General features: G+C 60.2%; 1 protein-coding gene across 1 annotated transcript in view; it reads right to left on the bottom strand.

The window, feature by feature from the left end:
- The window catches only part of GRIK1 (glutamate ionotropic receptor kainate type subunit 1), a 149,091-nt gene extending 144,931 nt beyond the window's left edge, over positions 1-4,160 (bottom strand). Inside the window, 1 exon segment of the mRNA XM_080652503.1 lies at positions 3,819-4,160. Coding sequence (XP_080508629.1) covers positions 3,819-3,933 — 115 coding nt within the window. The 5' untranslated portion in view covers positions 3,934-4,160.
- Positions 4,161-11,584: the final 7,424 nt, after the last annotated feature.

Below are 11,584 nucleotides of genomic sequence, written 5' to 3'. Positions count from 1 at the left end.
GTGTGTAGGGTGTGTAGGGTGTGTAGGGTGTGCAGGGTGTGCAGGGTGTGTAGGGTGTGCAGGGTGTGTAGTGTGTGCATTGTGTGCAGGGTGTGCCGTGTGCAGGGTGTGTAGGGTGTGTAAGGTGTGCAGGGTGTGGGGTGTGTAAGGTGTGTAAGGTGTGTAGGGTGTGTAAGGTGTGTAGGGTTGTAGGGTGTGTAAGGTGTGCAGGGTGTGTAGGGTGTGCAGGGTGTGTAGGGTGTGCAGGGTGTGCAGGGTGTGCAGGGTGTGTAGGGTGTGTAGGGTGTGTAGGGTGTGCAGGGTGTGTAAGGTGTGCAGGGTGTGTAGGGTGTGTAGGGTGTGCAGGGTGTGTAGGGTGTGCAGGGTGTGTAGGGTGTGCAGGGTGTGTAGGGTGTGTAGGGTGTGCAGGGTGTGTAGGGTGTGCAGGGTGTGTAAGGTGTGCAGGGTGTGTAGGGTGTGCAGGGTGTGTAAGGTGTGCAGGGTGTGCAGGGTGTGCAGGGTGTGTAGGGTGTGTAGGGTGTGTAGGGTGTGCAGGGTGTGTAAGGTGTGCAGGGTGTGTAGGGTGTGCAGGGTGTGCAGGGTGTGCAGGGTGTGCAGGGTGTGTAGGGTGTGCAGGGTGTGCAGTGTGCAGGGTGTGCAGGGTGTGCGGTGTGCAGGGTGTGTAGGGTGTGTAAGGTGTGCAGGGTCTGTAGGGTGTGCAGGGTGTGCAGGGTGTGTAGGGTGTGTAGGGTGTGTAGGGTGTGCAGGGTGTGTAGGGTGTGTAGGGTGTGTAGGGTGTGCAGGGTGTGTAGGGTGTGCAGGGTGTGCAGGGTGTGTAGGGTGTGCAGGGTGTGTAAGGTGTGCAGGGTGTGTAGGGTATGTAGGGTGTGTAGGGTGTGTAGGGTGTGTAGGGTGTGTAGGGTGTGCAGGGTGTGTAGGGTGTGTAGGGTGTGCAGGGTGTGCAGGGTGTGTATGGTGTGTAAGGTGTGCAGGGTGTGCGGTGTGCAGGGTGTGTAGGGTGTGTAGGGTGTGTAGGGTGTGTAAGGTGTGCAGGGTGTGCGGTGTGCGGTGTGCAGTGTGCAGGGTGTGTAGGGTGTGCAGGGTGTGTAGGGTGTGCAGGGTGTGTAGGGTGTGCAGGGTGTGCAGGGTGTGTAAGGTGTGTAGGGTGTGTAAGGTGTGCAGGGTGTGCAGGGTGTGTAAGGTGTGCAGGGTGTGCAGGGTGTGTAAGGTGTGCAGGGTGTGCAGGGTGTGCAGGGTGTGCAGTGTGTAGTGTGTGCAGGGTGTGGGGTGTGTAGGGTGTGCAGGGTGTGCAGGGCACATGAACTTGGTCTTAGAGCTAACGCCTTCCATTCACTGTCCTCAGCAGCTGAAGTGTCAGCGACACTCCGGCAAACAAAGCAGAGGAGGAATCTCGTCCAGGCACGTGGGGGCCCTCCCTGTAGAAGTGCTGGGCCAAGTGCCCGGCCCCGCCCTCCCTGCACCTCACGGCGCTCTGCAAGACGCTCACAGGAGCCGTCACAGCCCCGCTATCGGTCCGCTGGCTGGTTGAATGGCTGGTTCTTTGTTGGAAGAGGAAGGAGAGAGAAGAGATGATAAAGATGCAGCAATCCTTCCCTTTCCTTTCCTACACACACACACACACACACACACACACACACACACACGCTTGGTCCCCCAACTCAGGTCACCTTTTGTGTTTGGTGTTGGACTCAGCGGACGGAACACACCGCAGAGAGGCAGGCCTCCCTCCCCTAACGCTGGTTTCCATGGCGCTGGAATGCCACTGAAGAGTGAGCCTGGTCCTCGGTGTGCGGGCGGGGTGTCTGCCGGGCCAGGCCGGCGTGCTCCGTGCCTTCGGCTCCCGCTGGCAAAGGGCGTCTCGTTCTCTCTGGCATCTGCTCTAAGGTCCACGCCCCGCGGTGGGCTCTTCCCACGTTGAAAACTGTGTCTGCGTGGATGAGCGTGGTGCCTGGAGCCTGGCTAAGCATCACGTCGGAGAGCAGACCCATCCCACGCCACCCTTCCCTCCCTCTGGGACTCCTTCGGACCCGAGGTGCAGGGGAGGGGACGCCACCCTAGGTGCCCTGCGCAGGGAGGGGCGGAGGCGCCATCTGGCCGTGTCTGGAGTTGCCTCTTTTCAAACGGGTGAGGTACAAGCAAGACCCCCTCTAAGTTCGTCAGCCCTGGACGAGGTCCCATGCTGGTCACTGACGTGGGGTCGCTCACAGGAATTTCGTTCCCGGAGACCCTGAGGGTGATTGCTTCCCAAACCAACCCACCAACCAACCAAGGCTCGAGCCTGTCCATGGTGAGGGCTCTTAGCTAGGGGTCCTCAAACTTTTTAAACAGGGGCCAGTTCCCTGTCCCTCAGACCATTGGAGGGCCGGACTATAGTTTAACAAAAAAAACTATGAACAAATTCCTATGCGCACTGCGGGCCCGGGACGCGTCGGCTGCTAAGCAGGACAGGCAGCGGCCCCCGGCGGGCCGGATCCATGTCCTCGGCGGGCCGCCTGTGGCCCGTGGGCCGTCGTTGGAGGACCCCTGCTCTCAGCTAGGAGTGGGATTCCTTTCCCTTTCCCTTTCGTAAAAGGAATACGTCGGGACCCTCTTAATAGGCCGCGAATTACCCAACCGTCAGAATTACCCACCAAACGCACATCATCGCGCCCCGCCGTCAGGAAAGGCGTCTGCGGTGGAGTCTGTGTCGGGACCTTTTCTGTCCCGAGAAAACACCCTTCACAGCGGTCACATCCCGTCTGTGAGAACCGGGGCACGCTCTTTCCGTTCAGAGGACCGGGCTCTGAAGGTTTGCTCATGGCCCATCAGACCTGGGAGAGTGACTGCGAAATCTCAGCCACTCAGGGGCGGGCGGAGCAGAGGCACTCCGGCAGGCCCAGCACAGTCCCTAGGTCCCGGCACATTCCTTCGGGTCCCAGGAGCCTGTGGTTGGGAGCTGCCCAGGGGGGAGCTGGAGAGGCTGGGGGACCCGGGTCACCCTCCCCTGTGGCTTGTCTCTAAGAGCACAGGAGGCGGGGTCAGGAGGGGGATGAGCGGAGACTCAGGGAAGAGGGGGTTTAGTTTGGAGAGCTTTCTCAACCCAAACAGCCTCCCGGCACCCTCAGGGCCACGCAGACCAGACCTGCGTCTGTCCCTACACGCGGGTGCCCGACGCCCACACCTGCCCGGTGCCCACACCTGCCGCCCTCTCTTCCCCGGCGGCCCCCCCCCCCCCTCAGCCTTCTACTCTCTCCTCACCCCTCGAGGGAAGCCCAGACCCAGCAAGTCCCCCATTCAGACCATCAGCTCGGCCCCAGGACACAGATTGGGGAGCACAAGGGCACTTAGGTGCTGGTGCCGCTGACCCCCTCCGAGTCCTGGACCCTCAGCCCAGGGCACCTCAGCCTGCGCTGCCGGGAAGCTCGGACTCTGGAGACTCCCCATGGCAGGACCGACACAGGGAGAAAACTTGGAGGGGAACCCCCAGGTCCCTGCGGTCCCCTCTTCCACCCAGATCCAGGCGCCCGTGAGGACCAGACCCTCGGCCAGCGACCAGGGCTGCGCGCGGAGGGGGGGGCGGGGGACAGATGCCAGCAAAGCCCCTGGGGAGCGTCTCTGGGCGCCCCGCCCCCGGCTGCAGCCAGGACCCCAGGGAGGAGCGGGGAGCCGGGAGGAGACCTGGCCCTGCCCCCCCCCGCCCCCCCACCCCACCCCTCACCGGAGCCCAGCGGCGGGGAGCCAGGACGCGGGGACACGGCGGCTCCCCCTTCCCGACCCGCGGGGCGCTGCCTGCCCCCTCCCAGCCCCCAGCGCCTCCCGCCTTCCCGGGCCCCACTCACCGATGCGCAGCGCCTGCGGGGCCGCCTGCGGGAGCAGCGCGCACAGGACACAGAGCAGCGCGCGGGGGTCCCCGCTCCGGAGCCCCGGCTGCCTGGGCGCCACGCGGGGCCCCATCTTCCCAGCCGCTCGGTTCACGCGCGACGCGCAGCGGGGCCGGGCCGGGGCCGCCTCATGCTCCGGGGGCTCCGCGAGGCTGGGCGTCTGCGCCCCGCGCTGCCCGCGGTCGGAGCGGGAGCCAGCGCGTGGGGATCGCGGGGGGGGGGGCGCGTGGGGAGCGGGGACGCGAGGGCAGCGTGGGGGGCGGGGGCTCCGGGGGACCACGGGCGCCCGCCTCTGGCCTGGGCGCTAGCCCATCGCCGTGCACCCCGACTTCGGTCACCGGCCTGCGGGTTGGCGCCTCCCGCTCCCCAGCCCAGAGCCAGGCGCCGGCGCCGGAGGAAAGTTGCGGCCGCGCGCCGGGCAGCGAGGGCCCCGTGGGTGCTGCGGCGGGACGCGGAGAGGCGGCGGGGTCGGGGGGGGGGGGGGGGGAGGCGCGGGGCGCTCCAGCAGGTGAGTGGGGTCCCAGCCGCTGGCTCCCCCGCCCCGCCTTCCGGCCCAGGGACCCGCGCACACAGGCGCGCACAGCCTCCTGCACCCCCAGCCTCCTGAGCCCCCAACTTGGAGCTGCATTTATGGGGAAACTCGAGAGCGGAGCGGCGAGGGGCGGGGCTCGCGGGTGACGTCCCCGCGCCGGTGGGGTCCTGGGCGCCTGCAACTGGGGTGCCGCCCGTCCCTGGATGGAGACCCCTGCTGGTGCCTCTGCTCCAGGAATGGCCAGGATGAGCAGGAGGAGGCACCTGGTTCAGGTTTCAGGGCACTGCCTCCATTTGGACCCGGACCGGACCCGGACCCCGCCCCCCACACCGGAACCCCGGACCCGGACAGTTTCCAGTAAGCCGGTCCGCGGGCCCACGTGGCGGGGACCGGCTCTGGCCTCGCTCCTTCCCGGGTCGCCCTCTCCCTGGGGTGGCCCTGGAAGACGCTATTTCTGAATGTGGGTTTGGAGGCCGCGTCTCTGCGGAAGGACGAGGACGCTTCCCGGGGGAAATCACAGCCGCTCCTAGTCTGCTTCATTTCCTCGGAGCTCCGCGCGGTCCAGACCCGCCTGCAGGGTCTGCATCCAAGTCCAGGGGTTTCCTCAGCAAGAAGGTGCAGAAGGACCCACATTTCAGTCCATCAGGAAAACCAAAACGTGTCCACACATACATGAGCCTCGAAGGGAAACGGTTACAACTAAATCTGCGATGCAACTGTCCCTCCGTCCGTCCGTCCATCCATCCATCCATCCATCCATCCGATGACTACCCAGTGTGGGACCAGACAGGGACTTTTCCTAAGACTTAATAGTGGGAACATGCACCGTCCACCCTCCAAGGCAGGTGATAACCCCAGTGATGGAGTCCCATCACCCATCCCCAGGTGTCAGCTTATCCCTCAGGTATCAGCTCCTCCTCAGGTAACAGTTCATCCCTCAGGTATCAGCTCCTCCCTCAGGTATCAGCTCCTCCCCAGGTATCAGCTCCTCCCCAGGTATCAGCTCCTCCCTCAGGTGTCAGCTCCTCCCCAGGTATCAGCTCCTCCCCAGGTATCAGCTCCTCCCCAGGTATCAGCTCCTCCCTCAGGTGTCAGCTCATCCCTCAGGTATCAGCTCCTCCCCAGGTATCAGCTCCTCCCCAGGTATCAGCTCCTCCCCAGGTATCAGCTCATCCCTCAGGTGTCAGCTCATCCCTCAGGTATCAGCTCCTCCCTCAGCTATCAGCTCATCCCTCAGGTATCAGCTCCTCCCTCAGGTATCAGTTCATCCCTTAGGTATCAGCTCCTCCCCAGGTGTCAGCTTCTCCCCAGGTATCAGTTCATCCCTCAGGTATCAGCTCCTCCCCAGGTATCAGCTCCTCCCCAGGTATCAGCTCCTCCCTCAGGTATCAGCTCCTCCCCAGGTATCAGCTCCTCCCTCAGGTATCAGCTCCTCCCCAGGTATCAGCTCCTCCCCAGGTATCAGCTCCTCCCTCAGGTGTCAGCTCCTCCCCAGGTATCAGCTCCTCCCCAGGTATCAGCTCCTCCCTCAGGTATCAGCTCCTCCCCAGGTATCAGCTCCTCCCTCAGGTATCAGCTCCTCCCCAGGTATCAGCTCCTCCCTCAGGTGTCAGCTCCTCCCCAGGTATCAGCTCCTCCCCAGGTATCAGCTCCTCCCTCAGGTATCAGCTCCTCCCTCAGGTATCAGCTCCTCCCCAGGTATCAGCTCCTCCCCAGGTATCAGCTCCTCCCTCAGGTGTCAGCTCCTCCCCAGGTATCAGCTCCTCCCCAGGTATCAGCTCCTCCCTCAGGTATCAGCTCCTCCCTCAGGTGTCAGCTCATCCCTCAGGTATCAGCTCCTCCCTCAGCTATCAGCTCATCCCTCAGGTATCAGCTCCTCCCTCAGCTATCAGCTCCTCCCCAGGTATCAGCTCATCCCTCAGGTATCAGCTCCTCCCTCAGGTATCAGTTCATCCCTCAGGTATCAGCTCCTCCCCAGGTATCAGTTCATCCCTTAGGTATCAGCTTCTCCCCAGGTATCAGTTCATCCCTCAGGTATCAGCTCCTCCCCAGGTATCAGCTCCTCCCCAGGTATCAGCTCCTCCCTCAGGTATCAGCTCCTCCCTCAGGTATCAGCTCCTCCCCAGGTGTCAGCTCCTCCCCAGGTATCAGCTCATCCCTTAGGTATCAGCTCCTCCCCAGGTGTCAGCTCATCCCTCAGCTATCAGCTTATCCCTCAGGTATCAGCTCCTCCCCAGGTATCAGCTCATCCCTCAGGTATCAGCTCCTCCCCAGGTATCAGCTCCTCCCCAGGTGTCAGCTTCTCCCCAGGTGTCAGCTTATCCCTCAGGTATCAGCTCCTCTCTCAGCTATCAGCTTATCCCTCAGGTATCAGCTCCTCCCCAGGTATCAGCTCCTCCCCCAGGTATCAGCTCATCCCCAGGTATCAGCTCCTCCCCAGGTATCAGCTCCTCCCTCAGGTATCAGCTCCTCCCTCAGGTATCAGCTCCTCCCCAGGTATCAGCTCCTCCCTCAGGTATCAGCTCATCCCTCAGGTATCAGCTCCTCTCTCAGCTATCAGATTATCCCTCAGGTATCAGCTCCTCCCCAGGTATCAGCTCCTCCCCAGGTATCAGCTCATCCCTCAGGTATCAGCTCCTCCCCAGGTGTCAGCTCCTCCCCAGGTATCAGCTCATCCCTCAGGTATCAGCTCCTCCCCAGGTATCAGCTCCTCCCCAGGTGTCAGCTTATCCCTCAGGTATCAGCTCATCCCTCAGGTATCAGCTCCTCCCCAGGTATCAGCTCCTCCCCAGGTATCAGCTTCTCCCCAGGTATCAGCTCCTCCCCAGGTATCAGCTCATCCCTCAGGTGTCAGCTCCTCTCTCAGCTATCAGCTTCTCCCCAGGTGTCAGCTTATCCCTCAGGTATCAGCTCATCCCTCAGGTATCAGCTCCTCCCTCACGTATGGCATCCAGTTCTGGATACTCTGGGAGAGAGCTGACAAAACAGAAAATCCACAGAGAGGAGGGTTGTTCTGCATTTAGGGGTGCACCTATGTAAGGGTTGAGGAGACCAAGAAGATTTAAGGGGCACCTGTTGGTTATCTTTAGAGATTGGAGGAGTTCTTGGGTTAAAAGAAAGCTCAGCTTGTGTGGCTCAGTGGTTGAGCATGGACCCATGAACCAGGAGGTCACGGTTCAATTCCCTGTCAGGGCACATGCCCGGGTTGGGGGGTTGATCCCCTGTAGGGGGCGTGTAGGAGGCAGCCGATCCATGATTCTCTCTCATCATTGATGTTTCTTTCTCTTCCTCTCCTGTCCTCTCTCTGAAAGCAATAAAAACATATATATATATATATATTAGAGGCCCGGTGCATGAATTCGTGCACCAGTGGGGTCTCTCAGCCCAGCCTGCATCCTCTCGCAGTCCGGGAGCCTCAGGGGATGTCTGACTGATGGCTTAGGCCCGCTAGCCGTCAGTGGGACATCCTCATTGAGCGTCTGCCCCTGGTGGTCAGTGTGTGTCATAGCAGCCGGTCTCGGTCCTGTTAGTTAAATGAGAAAAAATAAGAAAAGTTACATTCCATGGAAGTTGGAGAAGCGTAATCTCACCTTGTTTGGGGGAGCATTTCTGCGTCGGGAAAGTGTTAACAGGTGTGACCTGCTTCAGAAAAGAGGCAGACGCTCTGCGTACCCATCATTTATTCCGTGGTTTATTCCGTGCGTACGTGAGCGCCTGCTTCCTGGGAGACCCTGTACCCAGCCCTGCACCCAGCAGGAAGGTGGGTGCCATCATTGGAATGAGGGTGGCCACCATCCTGAAACTTAGGTATTAGAGAAGTGGGATGAGTTTGCAAAAAACAAACAAACAAAAAAAACAAACCAACAGCACTCTGAGTGAGAGGGAAAAGAGGAACTTAATCTCGTTTAGGAGTTTGGGAAGGCCTCGATAAGGGGGTGAAACGCCAAACCTCAAAGACTGGCCAGTTCTTAGGGGATTCGTACGTATTTCTGAACACGAGGCTAAATATAAAACTTGTTAGAGGATTTATTTTTTAAACCGAAAGATTTGGGTTAAGCCTATTCCGTTGTCTTTTTTTTCCCCTTGATGCCTCCAGGGCCAGTAGATAGTAAACCTCGCGTGGCTGGGCCTGGGGGCCACAGAACCCGGAACTGGGTCAGCTCTTAAACAAAGTGCGTCGGCGTCCTGGTGTCACCTCGTCTGGGCGTGCAGCCGGTCAAACCCCTTTACCTCCCCGTGGCGGGGACGGTGGTGCGTACGTCCATCCATTCCCTCCTTCGGGCACGTGGACGCCGGTCCCTTTGAGTTCTGCGTAAGCAGGCGCCTGTGTTTAGCCACCGAATGTGAGTGGACGTGGGCGCCCCATTTCTGGACGAAAAGCAGGGCAGTGAGATGTCGCGAGGCCTTAGGACCAGGGGTGGGCAAAGTTTTTGACTCGAGGGCCACAATGGGTTCTTAAACTGGACCGGAGGGCCGGAACAAAAGCATGGATGGCGTGTTTGTGTGAACTAATATAAATTCAAAGTAAAGGAGCGGAGGGGAGAGCAAGAGAACCGGATAGAACAGCCGGATCCGGCCCGCGGGCCGTAGTTTGCCCACGGCTGCCTTAGGACCCTTTGCCGCTGGAGTGGCCACGTGTTCTGGACGGAAGGCGCGGGACCCCGTCCCCTGCTGGGAAGGCGTGGCTGTGAGGAGTAGCTCTCCACAACTTGGCCACCAGTCAGTCACCAGCCAGAGTTTTGTGTCTTTTTTTTGTTTTTCTGAATCCTCGCCCCAGCGGAGAGCATCGGCCTGCAGAGGGAAAGGTCCCGGGTTCGATGCCGGCCCAGGGCAGGTGCCTCGGTGGCAGGATCCTACCTGGGCGTGGGGGCCCTGGTCGGGGCGCGTGCAGGAGGCAACCAAGCATTGTGATTCTCTCACGTGGATGTCTCTCTGTCTTTGCCTCTCTCTCCCACGCGCCCTGAAAAATCTATGGGAAAATACCCTCGGAGGAGGATTCAAACAACAGCAACAGCAACAGAGTGCGTGGACCACTTCAGTTCCTGTGTCTTCCGTGAGATACGGCAGAACTGAACGCGGACGTGTGCTTCCTCGTTAAAAGGCTTCCCTCCGCAGGGCTCACGGCCGGGTCCCCGAGAGGGGTCAGCGGTGCTGTGATTACTCTCGTGTTTCTCACAAGAACGGGGCTGTCGTACATCTCAGCACCTCGTTATTTCTTTTTTTAATACTTTTTTTTAAATATATTTTATTGATATTTTACAGAGAGGAAGGGAGAGGGATAGAGAGCTAGAAACATCGATGAGAGAGAAACATCGATCAGCTGCCTCCTGCACACCTCCCACTGGGGATGTGCCCGCAACCAAGGTACATGCCCTTGACCGGAATCGAACCCGGGACCCTTCAGTCCGCAGGCTGACGCTCTATCCACTGAGCCAAACCGGTTTTGGCCACCTCGTTATTTCATTCGCCCGAAGCGACTGTGTTCGCAGCTCTTGGTTCACGTGGTTCACGGAGCCTCTTAAGAATAAAAAGGCCGGACTACACGCGTGCCGGCCTCTCTCCTGACCCCAGGCCTCCCCGTCACGCGGGACGGTCGCAGGCAGCCTGCGGGTCCTCTGAGCGCTGGTGACCTCACCCGGGTACGAATCCCTTTAAAGTCACCTGATTTTCAGAGGACGAATAGATGAAAAGAAAAATGCCTTGCCCTGACCGGTGTGGCTCAGGGGATGGAGCGTCGGCCTGCGGACTCAAGGGTCCCAGGTTCAATTCCAGTCAAGGGCATGTACCTTGGTTGCAGGCACATCCCCAGTAGGGGGCGTGCAGGAGGCAGCTGATCGATGTTTCTCTCTCATCGATGTTTCTAAGTCTCTATCCCTCTCCCTTCCTCTCTGTAAAAAAGCAATAATATATATATATATACATATAAAAAGAAAAATGCCTTTAGGTTTAGAATCTTCCGTTCTCGAGTACATTTGTTTTACATTTTTTTATCCTCACCGGAGGATATTTTTTCCGTTGATTTTTAGAGAGCGCGGAAAGGAGAAGGAGAGAGAGAGAAACACCGATGTGAGGGAGACACCTCCATCGGTTGCCTCCCGCATGCTGGGAGCCTGCACCTGAGATACGTGCCCTTGATGGGACTCGAACCCGGGACGCTTCAGCCCGCAGGCCGCCGATGTGTCTACTGAACCATCCCGGCCGGGGCTCAGATCCATGTTCCATCCACACGTACTTTTGCTAAGCGATGGGGTGTGCGTCGAAGAGGTGAAACACCTGTCAGCCACCGAGCCCCCAATTTTATTTTTGCTCAGAACTTGTCTCCGAAGCCCAGACTCACGAAGCCAACGCTGTTTGCCGTTTCTGCCTCGACGCGTCCAACTCCCGATCCTGTGCCCATCGCTGCCCCGCCAGGGCCTCTTCCAAACCTCCTCGTCTCGACGTGCGATCTCCTCCCATCCTGCTGTTAACGGGGGAGACCTGCATCGTTCTCATCGTCCCCCACTTTTTCTCCACGCCCAGTGGGTTTTCATGCACGGCCGGCGTGCCCTGCACCCCACGCCTCCCGGCCGCTTCTCTGAGCCTCGCTGCTGCCCCTGCCCCTGCCTCTGGTGCTCGGCCTCAGGCCTTTGGCCTCTGGGGGCCCCAGAGGTGTGTGTGGAAGTTGTACAGGTTGAGGGGTGTTCCTGCAGCCACGTCCCGGGATTCGTCCGCTAGATGGCGCCAGAGCCCCCTCCAGGTGCACCAGCCACAGGGAGCCTGCAGGGCAGATGCAGCTGATCCTCAAGGACAGTCACCTGGCGGGGCCCTTGCTCCCGCCCAAGTCCCCGCGAGCTCCCATCTGGCCGATGACGAGAGACTCTTCATGGTGCCTCCCTGGCCTCTCGCCTCTCTCCATCCATCCCGCCGTGGGACCTACATGAGCTGCCCAGCAACCCCACAGGCCCGCACGCTCACCATGGCCTCTGATGGTTTGTCCCCTTTATTACAAGCTCAGTGACGGCAGACGGCTGGGCCCGGCGCCCCGGCCCCCGGCAAGTGTGTGTCTGGCTCTCAGAGGGGCAGCTGGTTCACGGGGGCGTGTTCGTAAGAGGCAACCAACCCACGAGCCCGTTTTCTCCTTGGTTTCACCGAGAGCGCCAGCCCCGGCCAGCTCGTGTTTCCTGTCGCCCTTGGACGTTCGTCCGGCGCCACG

Source organism: Plecotus auritus (assembly GCF_963455305.1).
Source record: "Plecotus auritus genome assembly, chromosome: 2".
NCBI lineage: Eukaryota > Metazoa > Chordata > Mammalia > Chiroptera > Vespertilionidae > Plecotus > Plecotus auritus.
This window is presented reverse-complemented; position numbering and strand designations above follow the sequence as displayed.